The 13,938-nt window shown below is 35.6% G+C and overlaps 1 protein-coding gene and 1 long non-coding RNA gene across 2 annotated transcripts; one reads left to right on the top strand and one right to left on the bottom strand.

The window, feature by feature from the left end:
• Positions 1 to 15: 15 nt before the first annotated feature.
• Positions 16 to 11,117, bottom strand: LOC134231719 (uncharacterized). Its single transcript, XR_009984609.1, has 3 exons — positions 10,974 to 11,117; positions 1,918 to 2,046; positions 16 to 241 (listed from the first exon to the last, which is right to left on the bottom strand). It is a non-coding gene; the product is annotated as an uncharacterized LOC134231719 (long non-coding RNA).
• LOC134231718 (uncharacterized) lies at positions 2,042 to 5,873 on the top strand. Its single transcript, XM_062713686.1, has 3 exons — positions 2,042 to 4,368; positions 4,709 to 4,830; positions 5,038 to 5,873. Exons 1-3 carry the CDS (start codon positions 2,733 to 2,735, stop codon positions 5,587 to 5,589), a joined length of 2,310 nt encoding a protein of 769 aa, XP_062569670.1. The 5' UTR covers positions 2,042 to 2,732; the 3' UTR covers positions 5,590 to 5,873.
• Positions 11,118 to 13,938: the final 2,821 nt, after the last annotated feature.

The following is a 13,938-nucleotide window of genomic DNA, read 5'->3' as shown; positions in this document are numbered from 1 at the left end:
GGGTTGACAAGCCCTGAGGAGAGAATGGTGTGTCCTCATACCAACACTAATCACATTGCAAATCTTCTTGGGAACTCGGCCGAAAGTAACATCACAATATTCTTCAAATCTGGCTTCAGTTTCACCTCTTCTTGGTCCCTTCACAAGGCAAGCAAACTGGTCATACAGATTATTTGGCTCGGGTACACAAGTCATGGGAAAGTTGATTCCTGACGGTGGAGTAGCTCGAAATTGATGATAACTAAAATGAAAAATCAGAAACAGCAATAAGATTCATGTCAACACTGCAAGCATTGTTAAATTATAGTGTAATGAAGTTTTTCAGGCAAGTATAGAATTAAAAAATTATGTGTATATAGATTATATGTCAATTTATTTAGTTTTTTTTTTTTTTTTTTTTTTTTGCTTTGTTTTTCTTTTCTTTTGATTACCTGACCTGACTTGGCCATCTCTTATTTTATGATATTTCTTAAAGTCATATATATGGCATATTTTTGGTCAGTTCAGATTAACTAAAATAACAAAGACCTTTCTATTTCTCCTGTTACTTACTGTTTATAAAGATGGTACTTTCCTGTACATTACACTATTTATATTGATCGCGTTTCATAGATATCACAGATTTAAAACAATAACCAGTTTATTTCCGACTCCGAATTAAAATATTAGCTAGACACTGTTACTAAAGAAACAATGGGATATTTAAGTTCATGAATGGGTAAAAAATACAGAAATGTATTAATAGAACACCAGTCTATACGGTATACACTAGTACTGAATTTTATTTTTGGAAGTTTATATAATTTGCAAAAATACATGTACAACCACTTTATATAAGTGTATAGCTATCTGGGTCTTATACATTTTGAATACTTGAATCTAATGATGTTAATTATATGTTATCCTGTCCTTAACACAGATTATTCTATTTCATGTCAAATAGTGGGTCAGTTCTAGATCAAGTTCTCAAAGGGGCATTGATATTATGAGGCAATTTAAATTCGGTCCTTATAATTTTTTTTTTCTCAAAATAAAATAAAAGATTATTTTGGTGTGTGTCAGTTTTAGAATTACTCTTAATATAATGTTAGGGTGCAGCAATGTTCAGATATCCACAAAAGTAAAATAAGCAATTCACATGCAAAATGTTATGGGCATCTGCTTCTCAGAAAACTATCAATATTTTAAATTTTAATACAGGGTGCTTCAGCAAACATGGCCTGACTATGTGGTTTCAGTATGAAGTTAGACAGTATTAACCAAATATTTTTTTCTAAAACTGATTACCACATATCCAAACAATTTTATCAATTTGAAAGTTGAATTAATTGTATATCAATTATTTTTAAGACAGGCATGTTTAAAGTTTGAACATCAGTAGCAGTTTTCAATTTAACATCATTGTTATGTATTCTAAAAAGTAACAATATTTCAGTCACCATCTTCATTTTCTCTCTGAAGTCCTTTATGACATATATTTGGATATTTTTAATGAAATGTTTTCTAGAAAGATGGTTTTTATATGAGTATTTTTTTTTCAAAATCTTGTGCACTAATATTGATGATTTCGGAGATTTTCTGCTTGTATTGTTAAATTTGTAAAAATCCATTGATCCAATTCTGAAGGAAAAAATCTAAAAAACTAATTTTTGAAAATGTAATCAAAATGTAAATGGAAAAGATGTAATGACTTCATTTTATATTGTTTATATCACAATGATATATTGCAAGAAAATGGTCTTTAAAATACAGTTATAATTTTATAGATATATTTTATTATTTTGCAAAAATATAGACATCAAAAGTTGGGACATGTTTGTTGAAACACCCAGTACATGTACATGGAATATGAAATCCTGGTAAGTGTAGATCAGTTATCATAATTGAATCATTTAAATTTCAGGCTATTGTGCTTACCCATTCACTGTGGAAATGAAGGCTAGTGGTTTCGATGCTTGGGTATCGGACAGCGCATTTTGCCTCTGAAGTCTGCGGATTCTTCTTAGCCATTTATTTGCTGTGCGCCTACTGACTCCCAAGTTGTCTCTATAGAGAAAAAAGAGTTCTTAAAGTAACGGACAGATGTGACCAATATGGGTTTTGGGAAGAGGTGTAGGAATGCATTTCACCATGATTGGATGGAGAAGTATGGAGATCAAGATCCCAATACAGACATCTTAATCCTACCCAAAGTAAATGAACTTCGAGCTTTTGAAAGCCTAAGTGGAAAGACTTTTAGCCGAAAGAAAGAGACTCGAGTCACAGTGTGTCAATTTTGTGTGGACCTGTTGTACTGTAACCATCCCCATATAGTTGTTGAAGAGAGCTCGCCACTACATGGACACGACTATGCAACACCAGCAAGAAACAGACCAAAAAAGAGGCGTCTTGATATGGATACTCCAGAGCAGCTTGACAGCACAGCCTTGTCCGATGTGAATGACATTGACAATCTCAGTGAAGAGGATTTCCAAAAAATGGTATTCAGGGTCGGGGAAAGGATAGCAGAGACATTGAAAATGCCACAAAAGCAAAGCTCTAAGACTGCTGAGGGGTTAAAGAGATTCAATCTAGAGAGCTATCTAACAGAGTTTGATCCCACAGTACAGAATTTCTTAGAAGGATTGACCAGTCAAAAGAAGAAAAGGGATTAGGACCTGTATCAGAAAGCCAAAGTTGTAGAGTATCTTCTCCACCTTCTGAATCCCCACGTCGTATTGCCACTTTGCTTCATGGAGAACCTGTTGTTATACAATATAACAAATAGCAAGAAGGCGGTCAATCTTCTGGGTGACAGTGGGCCTTATGGGTGCTACGATACTGTAAAGGAGTGGCTGTGCAACCAATCAATGGATCCACTGCCCTTTCCTCAAAATGACTGTGTTGTCATATTTGATAATAATCAAGTAATTGGTCGTTCATGGAGAGTGAAAGTGAACAACAAAGTGAAGTCCTCAGTTGTCACCACAATCTGCCAGATTGAATTTCCTGATCAGAATTTACAGCGTCAAATACATCTGAAGCCCAAGTTCTGGAATGTTAATACCAATCAGCTTGTCAAGTGCGTCAGGGATATTCCAGAAGAAGTTACTGATGTTCACTACAAACACTTGTACGAAGCCTTGGCCGCAAATCTAAAGCTGGTAGTAGAACAGCAACAATGTCTTGAAGCAAACAACAGTTACCAAGATCCCATTGATCTTCAGGTCACACAGCAGAGAAAGGAAGAGGCCACAAAAGTTTGCTGCCAATGTGGACATGTAAATTTGAGGACGAAGAGAATTTGTGGAGCATGTAAAGCCAACCTTAAACAAGCGGAGGCTGCTTCTGTTGATCCAGATGGTCTGGGGACTTATACAGCCAGATGTAGAGCCACAGAACGAAAGATGAAAGAAGTTCGAATGACAGCCTCCAAAACTGATGATGGCCAGTATATCATTAGGCAGGCTACTACTTCTAATGACCACTGCCAGTCCAACAGCAAACATCCAGACACATCACCACTGCTGACCCTGAGCGATCCCTGTTTTGTCAACCCTAACTCCTACAACTCTGCAAGAACCATCTTGAGGCAGATAGGTGTTCAGGGAGGCATCAAACAATACTCTAAGGAAGGAGACAGGGAATGGCTGTTTGTCGTATGTGATGGTTTGCCATTTGGATTGTGTAAGCAGGTCATCAACAACACCTACCGGTGCCAACACTGCACAGATTCAACAGAGTACTTCAATTCCAGAGAGGAGTTTTGTGAGCACCACCAAGAAGCACATCCCGATAAGACAGAGAAAGGTTTCCTTGAGTTCGAGTGGGTGGTTCTACGACCAGGTAATGGCCACTTCGAGATGAACATGTGCAAAACATTTGTAGAGCTAAATTGGGACGTGTTTTTCTCGGACCTCTGCAGAATTATGGGATTCCGGTCTGAGAATGCACAACGTGCAGCTAAGAAATGCAGCGACCATCACAAGACATGGAGCCTTCTAAAGATTGCACATGAAGGGACCTTGCAAGAACTCATGGTGCCATATGTTAGGAAAGCAATGCAGGAAAAGAGAATGATAAGTCCCAGAGGATTCCTAAAGTTTGTGATGGTGGAAGCCAAGAACCCAAACTATGTGTACCTTGCCACAATGACTATGACGTACTTGCAGGCCTTGAAGAATTTCAGAGCAGGACTTAGAGCAGGCGATATAGATGCCATCACTTCAGGAAAGGCTGTTTTTGCCCCCTTATTTCATGCCAGAAACCACCCTCACTACCAAGACATAGAAATGACGGAGGCCATTCAGCGACAGTCTGTTCCAGCAGAAGTGGTGTCCTCATTCAATCAAACAGAGTCAGTGTGCCTCTCAGAGGATAAGACATCAGGTAATTTCTCTATTTCAATGCTTTGTTAAAGGTCAATTTTTTTTATTAAACTTTTCTACTTATCATTTTTTCCCTAAGTTTTTAATTCTAACAGAGTTTCAAACAAAGTTTTAGCTATAAATTTATCTTTATCTATTTATAAGCATGATAACTGTCATTATTACTTGTTTATTACATGCAGTATATATGTGGATACATGCTATATGTAATAAAAATTTAGGTGCAGTAATGTCAACAAGAAAGTCATTGGGCCCTATGAGTTCAATTTTAGGAAATATAGATAAATTTTTGGCTTTGTTTTATGTTGTTCCAATAATGTACCTCATGATTTGTTAATTAGGTGAGGGCTTAGATTTCAAGGCAGAGGTAGTCAATAAGGATGTACAGTCTTGGATGCCAAGGGGAGTGCCTACTGGGGATGATTGGCTGCGTGTAACTCGAAACTTAGAGAACCTGAAAGAGGTATTCTAACTTTATTTGCATGTCTGATTTTTGATATAAAAATATTCCATTCTTTTATTAAGTTTTGTACATCTTTAGTTGACAATTGGAATCACGAATAGCTACAATTTATATGGGAATAGTGAAATATGGCAGAGTTTTATTTTCAAAAATTTCTTAACCTTGTATTGTAAATGGCAAATATGAAACTTTGTATTCTGATTTCAGATCCGCAAACGAGCATATGAAATGATGTGTTCCAGTGCCACATCGACGAATCAACGAAGCAACCAGTCAACAAGTTCAAGATCCAACTTAAGTGAACAGATATTTGCTTGGCGTGTACATTTGCGCTCGAAGGACTACCTCGCTGACCCTTGTGATGCAACAGTGGACCATGTCTCCCTTACATCAGAAGAACTGGATCCATCCCTTATTGACATTACAGCCCGTGCAGAGAATTTAAGGAAGAAATACTTTGATAAACTTTGTCTTGGAGAAACCAGTGAAGACATGGCACCTGAACCCGTGTATGTTACCAAAAAAGAAAGAATGGAGAAGAGCCTCATCTCCAACAAGAGCAAGTCGGAAATCTATGACGTAATTGTGAGTCTGTTGGAAACTGTGTGTAATCCAGACTTGAAACATTCTCTTAAACTGGAATTTCGAGAAATGGTGCCCATTTCAAAAGTGAAGAAGTGTGATTTGTTGAAGTTTCGTGAAATTGTTAATGATGTTTGTTCTCAACAGGATGATGTGATTCTGCAAGAGGATATGTGATTTTGATTTTTGTGTGACAAAGCTATAGCTTTGTGATATGTGAATCTGCATTATGTGATTCTTCTGGAGTATAATTATATAATTTTTGTGCAAACATTGTAACAGAGCAATTAGCTTTAGGATATGTGAATCCGCCATTCTGTGATTCTTAAAGAGGATTTTTTACTGTTTTTTTTTTGTGTTTGTGAAAACGGGTTTGTGAATTTGCCATTATGCTACTTTAAATTTATTTTTTAGCTGTGATATCATAATCTGTCATAACTATTATTGCTACCAGAATTAAGGTTCAAGTTTTTCTCCATAGCATTCAATGTATTTTTTTTTACATTGCAGCATGTAGAAATCAAAAGTTCAAAGTCTGATAAAAATAAAATTGAATTCACATTTTGTTCTTTCTAACACCCCCTTTTCAATCTTAATTTGAAGCATTACATTATTACTTTTTGTATGGTTATGGTAAATTTGGGGGAACTTTATCATATTTATCTCATGTATTTACCTCGCCCAATCCCATCTTTAAAATTAAATTTAGTTTATTTTTATCAGACATTGATCATTTGATATAGTCACCATTACTTATTTAACATTTTGACCACTTTCAGTAATTAGATTTCATAATACTTATCAAAGAAAAAGCAAAGTTAAAGACAGATTTTATTTCTGTTCTAAAAATAAATTCTCATTCTTAAGAATATTAACAACATCTTTCATTGATAAATATAAATGAAATGTTTATAAATTATTTATAACACAGTAGCTATATAAAAAGTCACTCCAAATTATTTCATTACATGTCCATTGATAAATTTATAAATCTGTAATCAACATTATAGGCATACTGGTTTGCTCAGGTTTCACATATGCACAATCAACTGTTAGTTCATGTCTCTTGCACTGCAGTCGGAACACTGCCAGCTCTGGGTTTTCTTGATGACTCCTGGTCTGAGGTGTTTCGGTATGCAGGTTTTGTGCATCCATGATTTGCATGGTCCATCGCAGCCAATCCATACGCGTCTACTCCGGTCATCTTTGTACCTGATTTCACAATACACACACTTGGAATAACTTTCATCATGGTCAAATTCACGGTTTTCCTCCTCTGCCAGGGTTAATTGAATTTCGTCCATAGATTCGATAGCATTGAAGGCTTGGTCCAATTTTGTGCAAAGTTTTCTCCTGGTCCTTGTTGAGTCCTTAGGCTCTGAAGATGGTTGGTCGGCCAGGTTGGACGTCTTGTCCTGTGTGGGAGGTTGGTCCTCTGGGTTGGACGTCTTGTCCTGTGTGGGGGGTTGGTCCACCAGGTTGGACTCCTTGTCCTGTGTGGGGGGTTGGTCCACCGGGTTGGACTCCTTGTCCTGTGTGGGGGGTTGGTCCACGTGGTTGGAATCCTTGGGCTGTGTGGAGGGTTCGTCCGCCGGGTTGGACTCCTTGGGCTGTGTGGGGGCTTGGTCGGCCAGGTTGGACTCCTTGTCATGTGTGGGGGGTTGGTCCACCGGGTTGGACTCCTTGTCCTGTGTGGAGGGTTCGTCGGCCGGGTTGGACTCCTTGTCCTGTGTGGGGGGTTGGTCCGCCGGGTTGGACTCCTTGTCCTGTGTGGGGGGTTGGTCCACCGGGTTGGACTCCTTGTCCTGTGTGGAGGGTTCGTCGGTCGGGTTGGACTCCTTGTCCTGTGTGGGGGGTTGGTCCGCCGGGTTGGACTCCTTGTCCTGTGTGGGGGGTTGGTCCACCGGGTTGGACTCCTTGGGCTGTGTGGAGGGGTTGTCCGCCGGATTGAACTCCTTGTCCTGTGTGGGGGCTTGGTCGGCCGGGTTGGACGCTTTGGGCTGTGTGGGGGGTTGGTCCACCGGGTTGGACTCCTTGGGCTGTGCGAAGGACAGGTTAGGGAAGTTTTCCTGGACGTCCTGGATGAGTGTCTCAGCTACCTTGTCATCGGTTTCTTGGGACAAGGCACTCAAAATGTCGGTGACTTCATCGGGGTCCTTCTCTGGAACAGTAATGCTAGGGGTGCTAGCGTCTATGTCATCATAAAACACTGGTAGGGCTTTCAGGTGGCCGGGCAAGATGGCATTCACTTTGGCACTTTGGTCCTTTCTCACTTTTAAGGGGGAAGGTTTAGGAGGGGCTTCTCCATTGAATGGTAGAACTTCTTGCAGGGCAGTTGATGCTTGGTTTGGATGACATCTTTTTTCGTTACACGATGGCTTGAGTCCATCAGACATGTAGTCGAAATAAAGATTGTCCGTGGCAAAAACCTTGGACCTCTTGCAGTCGGTGTCCTCTATCTTCAAGAATACGGAACACCCCGTGAGAACAGCAAATTCGTAGCACTTGTTGATTAATGTGTCCTTTCTTTTGTTTTTGATAGTGGTTCGTTGTTTTTTGTTTTCTACGTACTGTTTTGCAAGCCTACAATAAAATGGAATATTTAATTTTTTATGGAAGAATTGCGGGGGTTAATTTTTTTTTTTGGTTGGATTCTAAAAAGAGGGTCTAATTTTCATAAAGCAATTTTTTGCAAAGTTGCAATATTTAATTTTATGAAATACTAATTGCATTAAAATAAATTATATCAGGGTTATTTTATGTCAATTTAAAACGTTCCAAATAAAAATGTCCATAGTGAACACAAGTATTGGTTGAAATTAAGGGCAGATGATACAAACAAAAAAAATGGATGCCTGGATTTGTATATATTTCTTGACCTAATTTCATTGCAAATAATAAATTTCTAGAATATAAAGAAATTGTAAACCTTCTGTGATGTTCAAATTCTACCCTTCTGAAACCATCCTCATTATTCTATACAAATATTTTTCACTTCAAATTCAATTTTTGTGAAACTTTGAAAAAAAAAATTAAAAGCTACGTGGTGAAACTTATTCATCTTATTTATAAAAACATTACCCAAGTCGTTATTTTTCAAAACTTTTGACGAAACTTTGTTTGTATCATCTTTCCTTAATTGCTAAAGAACAATAAAACAACAGGAATTTTTTTAAAGTCATATGCTTACTTTTCCTCAGTGAATAAAAATGCACAAAGGAGGTTATTTTTAAGAGGGCAAAATATTCCAAACAAAATATTAATTTTCTTTATGATATTGTTATTGAGGATCTTTATGGATTTTTAAAGAGATTTAACAAAGAACATGAGAAATTTTGCACAAAACATGATTTGGGTGAACCAGTTTAGATCTTGTGAATTTTATGCTGATGACAGACCTCAAGTGAAATAATATCATCATGACATCTTAAAATTTGAAATACTTTAAATGATTTGGAAATAGATTTTCTTTTACTGTATTTTCATTGAGAGAGACACACATACCCACACACTACCTCCCACATGTAAGGAATTTTCTCTCAACTTTATAAATAAATAATTACACATATGTTTTTTTCTGCAAAGCAATAAATGTATTTTTTGTAGGTATTTTCATTTATCTCCAGTTTCACTGACTTTATAGATTGTGAACATTAGTTACACATTTGGTAATGAATTGCATCTTAATTTTATTTGTTGAAAATTGTAAAATTTTAGGCATGTCCCCATTTGGCCATACAATCTTTCTTTTCTTAGATTATCATTGAATGGGGACAGGTATCAATTAATTAATCAAGCAAATGCATAAATATTATCAATATCATAAGTGTAGTCATTGTGAAGCATGGCCAGAGAAATTCAAGTACTCTTAATTATTATTATAAAATTTACAGAGGAATTCATTGAAGTGATAGTCTTTTTCTTTGATACACTTCAAATTATAACCATAAAAGAAAAATTAGCTGTGTAATAGGCTTGGGCCATTCTTCTTTTCCCCCAATTTTTAATATGTTGTAATTATGTGAGGATAAGTGGAGAATTAGCTAGTTCAAACATTGAATTATAGTTGTATCAACATTGATTAATTAAATTTAAAAAGGGTAATTGATGTACATGTAACTATGTTTATTGAATTAATATATTTATATATGACAGGAATAATTTTAATTGCAAGTTGAAGGAATATTAGTATGTATAAAAATACTACAGATTACTTGTATTTGAATTGTGGGAATAATTGTAAATAATCATGGAATCCATTGGAATGTACAATTACTTGCTAGATTGTCATTGTCATTGTAATACTATATACATGATATATTCCCGTAAATTTTATTAATATTGAACTTCACCATTACTCATCTAAATCAATCCTGATCTATAATTTTCACACCCAATGTATATGTTTTCCATAATAACCCTAGCAAATGTTTGTTTATTATTGGCAATTCACATTTTTAAGGAATTTTTATAAATATTTGTCACTTTCTTATCTTTGTGTGAAATACTCAATTTTAGAACCCTTTGTTTTTGATACATTGTATATTAAGAATATTCATGCATAGTTCTATGCAAATGACTAATAAATAGTTTGATTTTGTAAACTTTGACTTGTTATCTTATACATCACATGAAGTGAGCACCATTTGATATGTATTAATCGGGACCATTCTCACTTTTATAAGACTCCTTAATAAACATGACAAACAGAGTCATTGATTAAGCATTAACATGCATTAACATGCACAACTCCTGAATGCATGTGAGGTGCAATAATGAATTTACAATGAGCTTCCTCTGAAAATCAGATTTCGTATCTACATCATGGTAAATAACATAGTGAAGACCATTGGAAACAACTAACTTTTACTAGAGGAAACCACTTCAAAGCTAGGAAGTTTGTTTTCATAGTAAATATCAGATGTGATTATAAAGGTAACCCCAAGACACCTGTCAACTACCACCATAAGTAGCTTCCCATGCAGCAAACAATGACAAAGAAACCATTTTAGGGGGGACGCAAACCCTGTGAAATCCATACCAGGTAAACATAGACAGGTGTCTGTGTATACAACCTCAACATAACCAACCTCATAGTAAATGGGGGGGGGGGGACGAAGAAACCATTTTAGGGGGGTACGCAATCCCTGTGAAATCCAAACCAGGTAAACATAGACAGGTGTCTGTGTATTCAACCTCAACATAACCAACCTCATAGTTAAAAGGGGGGGCATAGTTCGTGTATTCAACCTCTACATAAAATTTTCTATCAAAATCAATATAATAAACTCTTTGATAATATGTCAAAAACACTAACTACATAAAAATAATATAATATCACCTTAAGCATGCTGAGAACTTTAATATGGAAAAGACTACAGTCAAAATTTTTATTCTAAATATTTCACCAAATTCCTCATTTAAATTAAATTTTAGCATGTTTAGTGATACAAAAAATTATCTGAAATTATCTGGTAATTCAAACATTACATTTATTTGAAAATTTTGACTGGAGAGTTTTCTAGGGAAATTGCTTTTAGGAGAGAAGTTTATATACTTACAAACCAAAGTGATATCTTACTATTTCTAGATTAAAATTACTGCATTTTAGCAGCAATTCAACAGAAACAAAATATTAACTCAGATATACTTTTTGTAGACCTTTCATTGATTACTTTTCAAATGTCATACTGACTAAAATTTTGCTACATATTAAAAAGTAAACATGAAATTAGTACTAGATTCAGAACAATTACACAAAAATTTGTCCTTCATTCTACATTAATTGAAGTGAAAATATTCTGTTTCTGTTTTCTTAAAATTGCATTTTACCTGAAATATTTCAAATAGATCAAATATAACTAACTAAATGAATGAATGAATGAATGAATGAATGAATGAATGAATAAATAAATAAATAAATAAATAAATAAATAAATAAATAAATAAAAAAATTACTTAACCATGTTTGCCAAGCTTTAAGTTGAAAAAAAAATAATTTGCTGCAAGGAAAAACATACAAATTCAAGAAAAAAATATAAAGAAAAAAATGAAACATAGATCTATTTGAAATTGTTCAGGTGAAAAGTTATAATAAATAATAAAATAAACCACTAAACTAACCTAGCAGGCATGTTGTTTTTCTAGTAACAGGTGTCTTCTCTGTACACAGGTAAGGTGGGTAATGACTTGATTGCAATCAAACGGTAATTAGTCACGTGACCCGCTCTCGTTACGTCAGAAATTTCACTTTCTGTTTTATTACGAAATAATTATGGTACGACTTGTTTTTATTACGAATCTTTATGAATCAACCTAATTAAAAACTACTTCCGGTAAAAACCGCAATGCATGACGGTGCCAAAGACTTCTTTTTCGGAGTTCACGCCGTTTTTGGAGTTCGTCTAGACTGTTGATGATTGAACATTGTGATTGCGATCGTGCACCCTTGTGGCTACGCAGTGGATTGAGGCTTTGTGAATTTTCAGCTCATGCTGTGATGATAATATAATGCCTTTAATGGGACTATATGGTGATTTTATTCTGTGCGTGGATAAACCTTGATTCTGTTACTTTACCACGACCGAAAGGTCGAGTGACGCCTCGGTACAGGTATGGTGGGCAGCACTGGCTAAAATTGCGCACAATTTACGTGACGCACTTTCCAGTTGATAAACCGTGCAGTATCAATTGAATTTTTGAAAATACAAGGGACGAGAGTAACTTTATTGAATTTGTTATTAACTTCCATTTAAAAATATTAATGAAAGCCTGTGGTCTGGATTTAATTTTTATCTTGGTCCAGTATTCATGTTTTGTGTTTATGATCAGTGTTGAATTTTACGAATCCGATTTCTGTACTCTTATATGGTTTGAGTTTAATATTACCAAGATCCTGCACCCCTATATGGTTGGGGTTTAACATTTGCAGGATCCTGTACCCCTATATGGTTGGGGTTAAAATATTAGTAGGATTCTGTACCCTTATATGGTTTGGGTTTAACTTTTGCTGGATCATCTACTCCTATATGGTTGGAGTTTAATTTTAAGAGGGCCCTGTTCTCCTATATGGTTGGAGATTAATTTTAAGAGGCCCCTGTACTCCTATACGGTCGGAGATTAATTTTAAGAGGCCCCTGTACTCCTAATTGGTTGGAGTTTAATTTTAAGAGGCCCCTATACTCATATATGGTCGGAACTATTGAATTCGTTATTTACTTACATTTGAAAATATTAATGAAAGAGCTACATTAAATTCCTGCAACATTCTGTGGTCTGGATTTAATTTTATCTAGGTCCAGTAATCCTGTTTGTGACTATGATCAGTGTTGAATTTTACGGATCCTATTCATGTACTGTAACATGGTTGGAGTTTAATATTACCAGGATCCGCACCCCTATATGGTTGGGGTTTAACTTTTGCTGGATCATGTACTTCTATATGGTTGGAGTTTAATTTTAAGAAGGCCCTGTTTTCCTATATGGTTGGATTTTAATTTTAAGAGGCACATGTACTCCTATATAGTTGGAGTTTAATATTAAGAGGGCCCTGTTCTCCTATATGGTTGGAGTTTAATATTAAGAGGCCTCTGTACCCCTTTATGGTCGGATTGTAATTTTAAGAGGGCCCTGTACTCCTTTATGGTTGGAGTTTAATATTAACAGGATCCTATACCCCTATATGGTTGGGGTTAATTTTTGTAGGATCCTGTACTTCTATATGGTTGAAGTTTAATATTTGCATGATTCTGTACCCCTGTATGGGCTGGGTTAAATATTAACAGGATCATTTACCTCTATATGGTTGGGGTTTAGTATTAACAGGATCATGTTCCCCTATATGGTTGGGATTTAATTTTAATATTAACAAGATCATTTACCCCTATATGGTTGGGATTTAATTTTAATATTAACAAGATCATTTACCCCTATATGTTTGGGGTTTATATTACAGAATCCTTACCCTCATAAGGTTTGGTTTTAATATTAACAGGATCTTCTACCCCTATATGGTTGGGGTTGATATTAACAGGATCCTGTACTCCTATAATTTATGTTTGGGTTTTAGCAGGATCCTATACTCCTTTATGGTCGGAGTTTATTTTAAGCAGGTTCCTGTTTTCCTATATTTTTGGAGTTTAATTTAGTGAGATCAAGCACCCAAATATGGTTTGGGTTTTTCATGTTTACAGGATACCACCTGTTAAGTCAAGAGTTTCAGTTTAGCAGGTTCCTGTACTTTGATATATTCACAAATTAATTTTATCAAGATTTCACTTCTATACGATTTTAGTTTTAGCAGGATCTTGACACCCAACATAGTTGAGATTATTCTTCATTGTTGTTATTTATGGTCTGCAGAATTACAAATGATGCAGTATTTTTTATTAATTGTAATGTCTATACAAGATGTTGCACGCATACTAATTAATGGTTAAAAAAAAAAAAAAAAAAAAGTCTCCATGTATGGTTGGAGTTAGTCTTTTAGCCTGATTACTGGTTTATTTTGGTGCCCCTATATGGTCG

Source organism: Saccostrea cucullata, unplaced genomic scaffold (assembly GCF_032062105.1).
Source record: "Saccostrea cucullata isolate Sc308-1 unplaced genomic scaffold, CSIRO_AGI_Scuc_v1 ctg11108, whole genome shotgun sequence".
Lineage (NCBI taxonomy): Eukaryota > Metazoa > Mollusca > Bivalvia > Ostreida > Ostreidae > Saccostrea > Saccostrea cuccullata.
The sequence above is the reverse complement of the archived record's forward strand: the minus strand, read 5'-3'. Positions and strand labels throughout refer to the sequence as shown.